Consider the following 13,812-nt stretch of genomic DNA (forward strand, 5'->3'; position numbering starts at 1 on the left):
GGAGCTCTAAAAATTCGTTCCATAGACGCGAAATTAACAATAGTCGGTAAAAATATTTTCGTGAAAAATTCGTTACGGAAGCCACAAAAAAGAAGATAAAGTATATAAATAAATAAATAAATAAATAAAAATAAGAATAGAAAATAAAAAAACATTATAAAAAAAAAAAGATTCAGGTCTGACCCTGACCCAGTATCCCGAAGGATTTAAAATAGGCCAAATATTGTTTGGTCACCTTGAATCACACAGAGGGGAGTGTTCCCGAAGGAGTTAGAAAAACCGTAGCAAGTTTTTTTTCAACTTCTATGAAAGCGTCAGTATTGTAGAGACTAATCGCTAAATCCCGTTTGCTTCGGATGCCTCTCAACATTGACCCCACGGTGAGATATATATCTTACATCGACCTTCGGTTCATCTCTTTGACCAGGTACTTTTAGCTTGTGTTTAGACTTTTCACGTCACGCCTCGTATCTTACCTGATGTCTCACGTCAAAATACTAAATTCTTGACGAAGGTTTTGTCCTCATTTTTTTTTAAACAAATCTCTCCATATTTTTTTATTCATTATCTCATACTTTAAGTGGACATTATCGCATTATTTTAGACTTAAATTGATAAGCAAAAATTAAAACAATAACAACAACACAAAATATACTCTTCATATCACCAATCAGGGCTTATGAATATATTATTTATTTATTTTCTCATGATTAAAATATTTCGTTGCCTATTTCTTTTTATGCTATATCTCTTAGGATTTATTTTGAATATATTTTAAATATTTTTTTAATAACTTATAACATACGCAAATAAATATTTTCATATCTATTTCTGAGATTTTAAATAATGGATTTAGTGATAGGGACAATAGAGTTTTCATAAAAGTAAAAAATTCTGACTTTTAAATCCGGATTAGTAAAATAATGCCAAAAAAATAAAGAAAAGATTTAAAATACTTACATGTCTTAGTTACATTCAATGTTTTCTCTTTAATAATGGGAAAAAAAAAAAAAAAATTATACAAAGCGTACTAAACGTTTGGGGTTTTTACTGTCAGTCATGGATATTGAAGAGTCAATTTTTTGACATCTCAGTCACTGGAAATGAGATTATCTCTTCGAAATAACACTGTTGTAGGTAAACCTGTCAGCTTTATTTTTATTCTTGTTTTTATACATGTATTTTTTTTTTTTTTTTTCGTCTTGTAACTATGGTTTGCTACCTGAAAGAAGTAGCATTTACTTTTGGGTCTAATTTGCTCCGGTGTGTGTTGCAAATAGTAAGTGCAACAGTGTCACAACAGGGGTTGCTATCTTGAAATTAAGAAGAAAAAAAAAATCGCTCATGGGGGTACATGTACTATTGGTTTCATCAATAAAAGAAAAAAAAAATAAAATGTATCCCTTGCCTTGTCAATTGGTCACAACTGAACAACAACGAGACCCCCCTCTGGTTGTGATGAAAATAAACAAACCCCTTTTTATAAATGCTACTACTTCTACTTCTGCTGCTCCTGTAACTGAGGAGACACCAAGCATACCAAAAATATCATTGTAATTCAAACAGTGATATATATAATCTTTTGTTAATAAACATCAACCTAAATGCAACTCTTCCAAGGATAAATAATTTATTCAAAACATTTGCACTGATGGATATCTCTTGACTTTAAAAACTTGCCTTTTTTTTAAGGTTATTTTTTTAAATTTTAAAAAATTACTTTAGCTACCTGTATCGGGGACAAACTACATGCAATTAGTCTTTGTTACTTTTTTTTTGTCTCGTCACAGTGAGGTTCTTCATTGCCGAAACCCACTGAACTTGAATAGAAAATTTAAAGGATATATTGTGCCAGCAGAAAAAAAAAAAAGAAGAAGCAAGATGTGTGTGTGTGTGTTGGCAATAAATTTCAATCCATTGTGACTGGTATATAAAAAAAAAAAAATATAAAACAGTTTTGACATTTTGAGAATAAACTTGCCTACTATAAGGATGCCCGACGGGATGGGTCACCGTGACGAAATGTCGGGCATCATCCAGGTAAAACGCCAGTGTCTTTTACCTTTCACCCCCTGATAACAATCCCTTTGCTTCACTTCTGGATGGAACGAATTGAGTTTTTTTTTTTGTTAAATTGAACGCCTTTTCGCGATTGTAGTTTCAACATCCGTGACGTTAGTTTGACCATTTATCGGCACCTGCCTTTTCTTTATTTATTTTTTTCTCAAAATAGGAAAAACTTTTTTTCCGTATTTTTTTTATTTTAGTTGCATACACAAAGAAGCTATCAATGCAATCGTTTTGTAATATTGACCACTGTGTCCAACTGAATTTTATACTTTATTTTTACCAAGGATATTAACTGCCAAGTTCAATTTAAATTTATAAAAGAAAATAAAAAAACGGTTGTTTATTTAAATTTAAATTTTTATTTAAAAAAACTTGAATTAATTTATTTTGATCAATTATTTTCTATAGAAGCCAATTTACTGTTTTATAAAAAATTTTGAAATTAAAAAAATAATAAAAAAAAAATATATCAATATATTAGAATTGTTTCAATTTTGATAAAAAATTAGGTAATATGTGTTGAAAAAAAAAAAATTACTTGATGCAGCATTTTTATAACTAGTATCAATAAATCAGAGCACCAAACCGAGAGAATGTTTTTGCGGTAAAACACTTAATAAATGTGTGAAACAGAGAGATGAAAAGAGGGGTTTATATCCCGGGGGTGCGGTTATCTTTTCATGTACCGGGTGTACATTATCTCAGGGGCTTCATTTTATTTTTATTCTGAAACCTACTAACAGTAGCAGCACATACAACCATCATCCCAGTCACAAATGAATAGATGGTTATAAATAGTCAAACAAACTGCTTCAATATATATTCAACCAAGGGTTGTATCATATCTCCCCTTCTATACAATCTATCTATATCTACACAAAATGAGGGCTTGAAGCGCGAAAGTAGGTGTGGTCGTTGAGTGTTTTAATAAAATGGATTAGAAAAATCACCATTACATCTGGGAGCTTTTATAAACATCAACTGTTATTTCAATAATCATATCATGCTTATTTGATTTGTAAAATCAAGATAATTCAATTATATTTTCTGCGCAAAGAATTTATTTCTAATATTTATAAATCTCATTGAAATCTCTTGTAAATCATTATCAAATTAATTAACAAACACCTTTAGCAATTTTAATATAATAATCAAGTATATCCACATTTTGCAAAAAAAAAATTTTTCAATTAAATCGAAACAGTTTGAAGAATTTTTGGAATATATTAAAAATTTTTTAATTATAAATTGTATGCTCACTTGTTAACACTGTTTTAATTAGATTGATAGCAATATATAAAGTGGTGAGATATTTTTTGCGCAAAAGTCAATGACTCGTGTTGAGATTAAATTTGGCTTCCCCTGCCACATTTGTAACTTGATATTTTTTTCATCATTAATTCGCATGTGCGCTTCTGCTTTTACCCAAAGGCTTCTGGTTATTTCAAATTTGTGTATGCGAGTATATACTGTGTAAGTATAAATATATGTGCATCAATTTACTGAAGAATAAAAAGCATTTTAATAAAAAGAGAAACAAACAAATGACAATGATGATAATTTATAGCACGTGTATAAAAAAGAGTTTAAAAATGGTATTTGAAAAAAATTAGAATCTAATAAAAATATAACAATAATGATGCTGATGATGATGGTAAAAAGTGAAAGAGAGAAAAGGCGGGATTTAAGGATGCCCTTAGCTCCGCCTACATTACCTACAGTTGATGATAAAGTGGGGATATATTTGTTACGATTCGCCAATAACCGGTTAACATGGGTGTGGCTTGTATTAATTATTCTAAATAAGTCGTTGCCCAACGGCGACTGATTATAGAGTTCGCAGTGCCATAAATAGAACCCAGTTTACAAAAGCCCCGTCCTGGAATATAATCAGGTGGAACTTGACTTTCTGCTTGCTTGCTTGCTTACTTGTCTCATTTATTTTTTATATATATATTTTCTGTCTTTATTTAAACCATTTTTTATTTTTTTTTTTTTGTATTTTCTATTTGCTCAATTTGGCCTGTCAAAGTTTAAATAAAAAATGAAATAAAAAATACTAAATCTATCCGGTCTCGATACTTCTATATAATCAAGCCAGACGATTGGCCCATTTTGTACATTTTTTTTCTTCTTTTCATCCGTCGTTTGTGCTCTTTTCATTTGACGTGATTACTTGAATTCCATATATCCAAGAATGGCTTGTGTCTCTCTAAATTAAATTATTATTATTTCTAATTCAATACGTAAATTATATTATACACATCTTTTTTATTCGTCTTTTTTTTTTTTCTCCATTGGCTTTTTTTTTTCTCCTTTTTTAATTAACTTTTATTGCTATAATCTGGTTTTTTTTTTTCTTTCTTTTCATCCATGACAAGTATATTTAATTAGACAACTTTTATATATGAAAAAAAGTAAAAAAAAAAAAATATTTCAAATTATAAAAACAATTTTAAATGCCGTGATAATATAAACGTATATATCTCAGTCAACAAATAAATTTTCAGCGTGACTATTTTGTCACAAACCACATTTAATTTACAATAATATATATTTTTAATTATTTCAAGCGATATTTAATAATTATTTCAATAGTTTTTTTTCGAGTATGTGTGTGATTATTTGCGTGCGTTACAAATAGCCGCGGGAAAACATGTTTTATTATTATTATTTTTATTATTATTTACTTAAACACATATATATTTATTTACACACACTCGCATTGCCATAAAGGTTGTTCACTTAACCGTTTCAACATCCAGTAATATATATCCCTCCATCAAGTAATTGTTTATTTTATTTTTTTTGTTTCTCTTTACTCACTTTTTATTTATTTATTTCCATTTGTCTCGGAATTCGTAATTTTCATTTACATAAGCAAGATATATCCACCCGCTGTGAAACAAACAACAATTATATTTTTATTGCCTTGATATTATTATTATACATTGAAATAAAAAATGAATATATATAAATTGTATATTAAAAATTTGTAAATCCAATGAGCCTCAGGTACGCGCATATACAATATGTCTATACGTTTATTATTATTATTTTTTTTGTATATATAAATTTGTGGTGATGCCTATAATTTAGAAATCATAATTCATTGATATGTCTTTGAGCAAGACAGCTGCTTCAATAGATGTGGCATGCTTTTCATGATTTAAAACATCAAATTTTCGAGATAATAATTTTACTTATAATCATGAGCATATGTCAATAATTTTCCTGCTTTTATATATTTTTATTCATATTTTATTCTGTTTATATACAATTATTAGTCTGTGTCATTATTTACGATACAATTGTTCAATAATAATTTACACATTAATCATTTTTGTTCAATTTTCGCAATGATATAACACAACATCTTGCATTAATATCAGAACATAACGTATCGTATCTTATAATTATTTCCATTGTCTGGAATTCGTAAATAATGAAGGGATATAAGCTGTGTTGAAAAAAAATTATATTATTTATATATTATTAATTATTAATAAAATAATAAATTTGATAAGGATGAAAAGGACAGAATAACATAACAAATGTATATATAAAATATAATTAGAAATCATAATTCATTGATATGTCTTGGCAAGTGTTTCAGAGTATGTGGAAATTTTCGATTATGAATAGAGTAATTCCCTTACTCATATATATAATAATACAATGCCATGTGAGTCAAGATGAAGAAAAATGCAACAAATTATCAAAAAAGAGAAAGAAACATCTGCTGTTTTTGCAGCGTACAGACAATAACTCTTAAAAATTTATAGAATATAAATAGAAATAATGAAGGATATAAGTTGTTAGTTGAAAAAAAAAATAAGTTAATATATTATTAATTATTAATAAAATAATAAATTTATAGGAGTGGATGGATATATAGAATGGTAAAAATTAGAAATAATTTTTATAGGCGGTTTGGGAGGTCCAGTGGGCGGAGTGAAATTGTGAAGGCGGCTACAAATTTTCAGATCATCCTCCAATAAAATAAAAGTGGGGATAAACAAATGGTTAAATCAATTTTTTAAAAACATGTAAAATATAAATTTACAAATTTTTTTTTTTCATTTTATTTATATATAAATTTATTAAATGAAATATTTGTCAAATGATTTTTCAATTTAATATCATATGAGTTGTAACGAATTTTTTTGTATTATTGATATTATTATTATGATGAATAATGGTGGGGAGAAAAATGATCAAAGTATCATGTATCCCTACTTTGTGGCTGTATGAAAATGGTAAAAAAAAAGGAACCAAATTTGTTGAAAAAGAAAGAAAAAGAGTGGGGAATATTAGAGCCTGCGAAGTAAAGGGAAAAATGGGCGTTTACAAAAATTGAAAGCGTTAATAGAGATACAATCGAGGGTGTCTAGTGCACTGTACCCAAAGCAACTGTGTAGGAGGAGTGAGTAAAAGACAAGTTTGGGTAAAAGAGGGGAGCTGTAAGTAGGGACTTCAGGCCCCTAGTTTAGACATCACTGTGCGACGGATGGACAGCCAGTCAGACCCGTCACGGCACTCGTACGACTACTCGGCACTACTAACTAACTGAAATATCTAATTCTAAAAAGAATACTTGTTCAAGTTCAAAAAATATTCAAACGTCAATATATATTATCAATTTTTTTTTCTTTAATTTGATTTTTTTTAATTTTGATATTATTTTAAAAATATCAAGTTAAAGTGTGTAATATATTGTGAATTAAAAACAAGTTAATAAAGCAACAAAAAATATACAATCAGTGATATATTAAAAAAAAAAAGTGACTGAAAAAAAAATTTGAATTTCAAATTTTAATTGAGTGAAAAAAAAAAAAGGAATAAACATTTAAAAAAAAATTATAAATTAATAAACAATGAGCGTGGCATTAGCAGCAATGGAAAGTGCATATGGTTTGCGACTTCTTGGTAGTCATCAACTGCCATTTCATCATTTACATCATCATCATCATCATAATATACATAATCAATTGCACACATTATCAGCATCATCACCAAGTAATTTAAATTTACGACAACAACCAGTACAAGAAACAGAAGCACCATTACGTTTTAGTGTTGTTAATATATTAAGACCTGATTTTGGACGTGATGCAATAATTAAAACAACAAACAATAAAGCAATAAATAATAAAAAAAAAATTAATAAAACAAATAAAAATTCATTAATTGTACCACATGATTTAAGTTTATCATCATCATCATCATCAACGACATCTTCATCAAGACTTTCACCACAATCACCACCGACAATTTCATCAATACCATCAACATCAAGATATGAGGTGGTTAACCGTGATAGAGATACAACATTCACAGAAACAACATCACCACTTCAAAGACACTCAACAGGACTCAGCAGGAGTGGTAGTCTTGAAAGTCTTGCTAGTAACCGCAGTTCAATAAATGGTTCTTTAACTGGAACACCATCATTGTCTTCAGCAGCATCAACTGTCGGTACTGAATCAATAAGTGGAGACAGTGTTGCTGGTAGCACTGCTGGATCCCAGACATCATCAGCTAATGGACAAAACCCATGGCCTGCATGGGTCTACTGTACAAGATATTCCGACAGACCATCCTCTGGTAAATATACAACTTTCAAATAATATACTTCTCATACACATGTTTTTTTTTTTTTCTTCTTTTTTTCCATTTTATTTTATCGGTACTATTGTTCCTTAAATCAGTTGGAAACCTCAACCCCATTGTTCGCTTTTTATAATTCCCAAAAAGCTTTCACCAATTCCCCCTGCTGATCACAGAAAATGAGAACACCCGCAAATTAAATAAGAAATAACCACCCCATGTTATGCGGAAGAAATTTAACAAGATGTTCCACCTTGAAAATTCATACATATTATTTTACTGTGTGTCTTACTATTTTGTATTTTTGTTGCACATGATTTTGCTTTTTGAATTTTTTTTTTCTATATATTTTAAACACACAGAAATTTATCGCAAGATGATTTAAGAATAAAAATAATTCTTAGCTTAGTCAACATAACACTTGATTCAATGATGAAAAATTTTCAAATGCATATATCAACATCCAAAGGCACCGCGTGTACATGTATCTGTTAATCGAACGCGTTCGCGGATAATAAATATTCATTATAAAAGTTGTAAATAAAAAAAAATATATTTTTATATTGCCTTTGGGTATTTTTAAATTATTTATTTATAAATAAAAATTTATAAATTTTTAATCAATGATTAATAGTATTAGATAATTTTTTTTTTTTGTATTTTTTTTAATTTTTTTTTTAGATCAAAAAATGAAAATAAATACAAATATAATTTAACCGTGGTTTTTATAGTTTATGGTTACTAGTTAGAGGTACTTATAGTCGCTTTTGTGGAGTCTTTGTTCATGTAGTTTTTATATTCACATGATTTTCAATTATGCTGCCTTGAGGCGTCGGCTATGTACAAAACTAAACGTAAATTTCTAGAGTGCGTCATTAATAGTTAAAGACCAGCTGTCTGCACAGTTTGTATACAGCAACTCAAGTTCGTAAAAATTATAAATAAAATAAAAAATTAAGTCTGTTTGTGTACTTTAATAAACAGGGTATATACGTATTTAACATTTGAAAATTCTCATGGATGTTGGGGGTCAGCAGGGCATTGACAATAAGCTCATGTAAAAAGGATTTATTTTATTGATCAATAAATTAAAACTATACTTTTATTAATTGTTAAATTAAATCAGACAGCATAATTAAATTTTTTAATTTTATTTTTGTTATAGGTCCAAGAACAAGAAGAGTCAAACGCACATCAACAAGTGAAAAAACACCTGCAGTTGTCGATGAAAAACGTCCGAGAACAGCATTTAGCAGTGAACAATTGGCAAAATTAAAAAAAGAATTTACGGAAAATCGTTATTTAACTGAACGTAGAAGACAACAGTTATCAAATGATCTTGGATTAAATGAAGCACAAATTAAAATATGGTTTCAAAATAAAAGAGCTAAAATTAAAAAATCAACTGGTCATAAAAATCCATTGGCATTACAACTTATGGCACAAGGACTTTACAATCATTCAACAGTACCAGTTGATGAAGATGGCGAAGAAATATTTGACCCTTCAAGTCAATAATTTTTCAACTTTAAACCACATTTTTTTATTATGAAACTTTTTTTTTTTTTTTAAATTTTTAATCAAGCTTGTTTGAAATGATGACATAGGGAAAAAAAAAAAGAAAAAAGTTTATGCAATTTAATGCATATTCAATAGACTGAAAATTGCATATAAAACTTTTTAAATTATTTCAACAATATGCAATTGACAAAGAAAAGTTTTATTATAAAAAAAAAAAAAAATGGTATTTCTTTTTTTTTTTTTATGTTTTTTAAAAAAGAAAAAAAAAAAAAATTCATATTCTCATTGTTTGTACGCTTATAAAAAATTATATATTTATTTCACTTGTATATATCGCTGTGAATAGGGCAATTGACGTACTTAACAATATTAATAAATATTAAAATAAAAAATTATATGATAAAATCATATATAAAAGTTTACGAGAACGTTATAATTATAATTAATTCTATGTAATTTTTCATGTAAATAATGCATCAACATAAAGCTATTATAAATACTCTTATGTGTAATTTAAAATTGCACGATAAAAAAAATAAATAAATAAGAAATTTTAAATTATATTAATTCAATAAATAAATAAATAAATAAAATATATAAAAAAAAAAATTAAAAAACCAGTGTATTGTAAATATACTATTTCACTTATTAAAAAAGTGATAAATCCTTTTCTTTTTTATTTGTGAAATTTGAAAATCATGATAAAATTATATAACAAATAAATTATATTATAAGAGACTAGTGAGTGTTTGCTGTTGTCACTGATTTAATCAAATTAAATCTCAACAGTAATATAAATATATTATGTTAATAAAATAAAAAATATAAACACTTTAATCATAGAATTACATTTATTTTAATTCACCCAACGCAACAAACGCGATGATGGAACGCAATGTGAAGTCATGAAAAAAATAAAATAAAATAACAACGACTCAAAGAGATACAGTTGAATAAAAGAAAAAAAAAAATTAGTAGAGTAGTGAGAAAATATCTCGACTGTGCATAAAGTCAAAAGAATCGCTAATTATATATAAATTTTCGCAAGTAGTATTTTACGCCCCATTTTCTGGTGACACATTGCCACGTCCACGATAATTGATCTCGAATTAACGAGCACCATTTCTCTAAGCAAAATAAATAAATAAAAATAATATTAACTTGAAAGACTTTGACAAATGAAATTACTTAATTTATTATTATTTTATTTTTTGTTTCTTTAAATATGTCACTAAGCATTTAGTGCAAATTTGTCAATTGTAAATGTTTTATACATCATTGCATTACCAACAAAAAGATCTATATAACTGACTTGAGTAATTTTTTTTCTTTTAATTTTTTAAATTTTCACATTAATTTAAAATGCAGGTGATGAAAAAATTTTATAACAAAATGACTTATGTTCGCAAAGGCAGTCTTTTTGCAATTGAAATTTTTTATCTCAAATTGAATAAAAAATTTCTAAAATAAATTTAAATTCATATTTCATCCTAAATCGTTAAACTAAATTTTTTTTTTTTATTAAAAATTTTTTTCATTTATAAAACAAAAAAAAAACACTGGCCGTGCACATAAAATTTAATTTTGTCATTTTTATTTTTTGGAGCTTTTCGATTTGTGCAAATAAAAATATAATAGAATTAATATTTTCTTTGATAAAAATTTAAAAAAAAAGCTAGAGAGAGAGGGAGAGAGAGGGAGAGGGAGAGAGAGAGGCGCATGTATATATTATCCAAAGGAGAAATGATGTATTTTATAGAAGCATGTATTTAATACAGTAAAGTTTTCAAAAGGAATGGGTAAAATAGGTTTTGTAGCAATTCGCAATTGTAGGAATTCCAAGAGGGCGATACTATTATACACGCAAGGGTGTAATGGTCGAATGTGCCACAGGCATCATGATGGCCATTAGGGGTATTCTAGCTTGGCCGCCAGTGGCTTACTAAATTTTCACTTCTTGTTTCCACCTTTGCAAGCCGCAAATTAATGGCAAATTCTCCCACATTGTGTTCTTGTTAATCGTAAAGTATGATCTCCTTTTTTATTTTATTTTTTTTTTTCATTTTATATATATAAACACATGTATAGACAAATATTCTAGTCGTATAATTTATAACATTAAATAATGAGAGAAAATAGCTGAAAAAAAAATTTCTTTGTTGATGAAAAACATTTAAAAAATATATTTATTGTTTTTTAATTATGAAATATTTATTGTCTTGACTTTGGAGAATATTTCTTTGAAAATATAATATTTTTAATTGTATAAAAAAATTAATTTTCATAATGATTTTAAGACTGATTTTTTTTTTTCTGGTGTTAAAGTATAAATGATGATTTATTGTCGGCAAGGGCTTTTTGAAAATTAAATGACGACATGTTATGAACGTGAAAATGTACTTGGACCACTTAGCTATATGTGAAAAAAATTTTTTTTAATTTTTTTTTTTTGAATAGCACAGATGTTTACAGCATAGATCATCCAACACTCATAGATCTTCTCTTTTGGTATATATCTCTTTTCGCACATTGAAAAATAAATATAATAATACAAAGATATATTTTGTATGATGATAAATAAATCAAAATATATATTTACATTAAAAAATGAATATTTCGAAACTGAACTTAACACAAGATGATTCTTCATACATTGGTTTAATGATATTTATAAACAGCCAATTGCCGAAAGACGTTGCCAACCAAGCACTTCAATGTAATTGGCCAGTGTACCATATGATATTAGATACTCGTTATCCTAACGAGCATAAATATATATACGCGTTTTAAAAAAATTATCAAAGGGAAATGTTTTTTTCTTTTTTAAATAATTAGAAAATATATATGAATATTTTTTTTTTTACATGAATATTCATTCGAATTTCGTAGAATTTATTAATGAAAAAATATTAATAAATAAATATGTTTTAAAAAAAATATATAATAATATTTAATTGTCGTGAGAAAATTAATTTTTCAATTTTTTCAAAATACTGAAATGTATTTCATTCAAATTATATTGTTTTTTCAAATTTTTAATTGTTTATTTTATTTTATTTTTTTAATTTTAGATTTGATAAAAAATTTATTGAATTTTATTTTTATATTTTTGGCAATTTATTAATAAATTGGTGGATTAAATAAAATAAAAAATTCCATTCAAATAATAAATATTTTCTAATTTTCTGTTCAATTTTCTTCAATTAATTTTACAAATTTTCCCTATTTCAACATTAAAAAAAAAAAAAACTTAATTTTTCATTATCAACAATTTATCAAAAAAAAAGAAAAAACCATTATTAATTTTTAACAAGATATTAAAATATGTAATTCAAATAATTACAACATTTTTTTTTCATAAATTATTTATATAATAATTTTCGTTAATTTTCTTAATTTTAGTGCTGAAAAAAAAATAATTTTTTATATTTTTGCTAATGCTCAGTAAAGAGGGGGTTAAAAGGCAAATAAAAAAATTTAAAAAATAAAAAAAATCCCCATTTATATATATGTGTGTGTGTATTTAATGTGTACAAGAAAAGAACGTTGAGAAGCTAAAAGAGCAAAGAGTAGCAAGACCACCCAACGTGATATCTCGCGCGCGCGAGTATATATACTGTTACTGTATTATATACACTTGGTATTGGTTAGTGAGAAAGATATACATACATTTTATTCATGAATATATTGTTAAAGGATAAAGTGAAATAGAGTATCATCATATGTACGTGGAATGTATTCTTGTTGGGTCATTAATGCTACCTTGGCTATGCACACTTATGGATCGGACCAAATCAGTGACCGATTGCCTTCTCCCCTTACCCACCAATCCTCCCACCTTTTTTTTTTTTTTTTTTTTCAATCTCTCTCTCTCTCTTTCTCTCTCAACTTCCCTAAGCCAAATTATTATTTTTTTTTTCTTTAATTCTCAGCTTCTTCGAGAAAGCTACCGCACAGACTCATTAAAAAAAAAAATTTTTTAAAAATATATTACTGTAAGTTGAATAGGGTTAATTTTTTATTTATTATTATTAATTTTTTTTTTTTCTTCTTTTTTACTCTTTAGAGCAATATACATTTGTAGTAATTATTTTTTATTTATATTTTATTATTGTAAAAAAAATTTAAGCACTGTGTTTCGTATTTTTTATTTTTTTATTTTTCAATATTGATGAGTGTAAATTTGGAAAGGAGATTTTTAATAATTATTAGTTAAATTAATTTTGAAAAATTAAGGGATGAAAAAAGAGATAATAAATTGTATATTGAGTCAAAACACTATGCTGTTTTTTTATTTTTTTTTTAAAAGTTATTGGAAAAATAAAAATGCAAAAATAAAGAGATGAGGGAGGAAATAATTTTGGACTAGAGTAATTATCGTCGCGATAGGTCGCATATAGGTAACAAACTGGTAATTAAATTCTTTGTGAGAACGATACTGGAATGTTAGTGTACGCGCAAAAAAGAGGGTGAGGTATCCATGCAATTAAAAGAGAAACGTTTCGTTTCTTGTCATCCCTTCGTTTTTTTATTTTTTTCATTTTCACTTTGTCTGTTTTAACATCCCAACTGCAAGTATAATACTATCATGAATTTCTGCGTGTTAGTTTT

The 13,812-nt window shown here is 26.7% G+C and overlaps 1 protein-coding gene across 1 annotated transcript; it reads left to right on the plus strand.

Annotated features, from left to right (window-relative positions):
• The first annotated feature begins 6,481 nt into the window (after positions 1 to 6,481).
• Positions 6,482 to 9,402, plus strand: LOC122860824 (segmentation polarity homeobox protein engrailed-like). Its single transcript, XM_044164824.1, has 2 exons — positions 6,482 to 7,677; positions 8,846 to 9,402. The coding sequence occupies exons 1-2, from the start codon at positions 6,948 to 6,950 to the stop codon at positions 9,196 to 9,198; spliced, it is 1,083 nt and encodes a 360-aa protein (XP_044020759.1). The 5' UTR covers positions 6,482 to 6,947; the 3' UTR covers positions 9,199 to 9,402.
• Positions 9,403 to 13,812: the final 4,410 nt, after the last annotated feature.

This window comes from Aphidius gifuensis, linkage group LG1, assembly GCF_014905175.1.
Source record: "Aphidius gifuensis isolate YNYX2018 linkage group LG1, ASM1490517v1, whole genome shotgun sequence".
Taxonomy (NCBI): domain Eukaryota; kingdom Metazoa; phylum Arthropoda; class Insecta; order Hymenoptera; family Braconidae; genus Aphidius; species Aphidius gifuensis.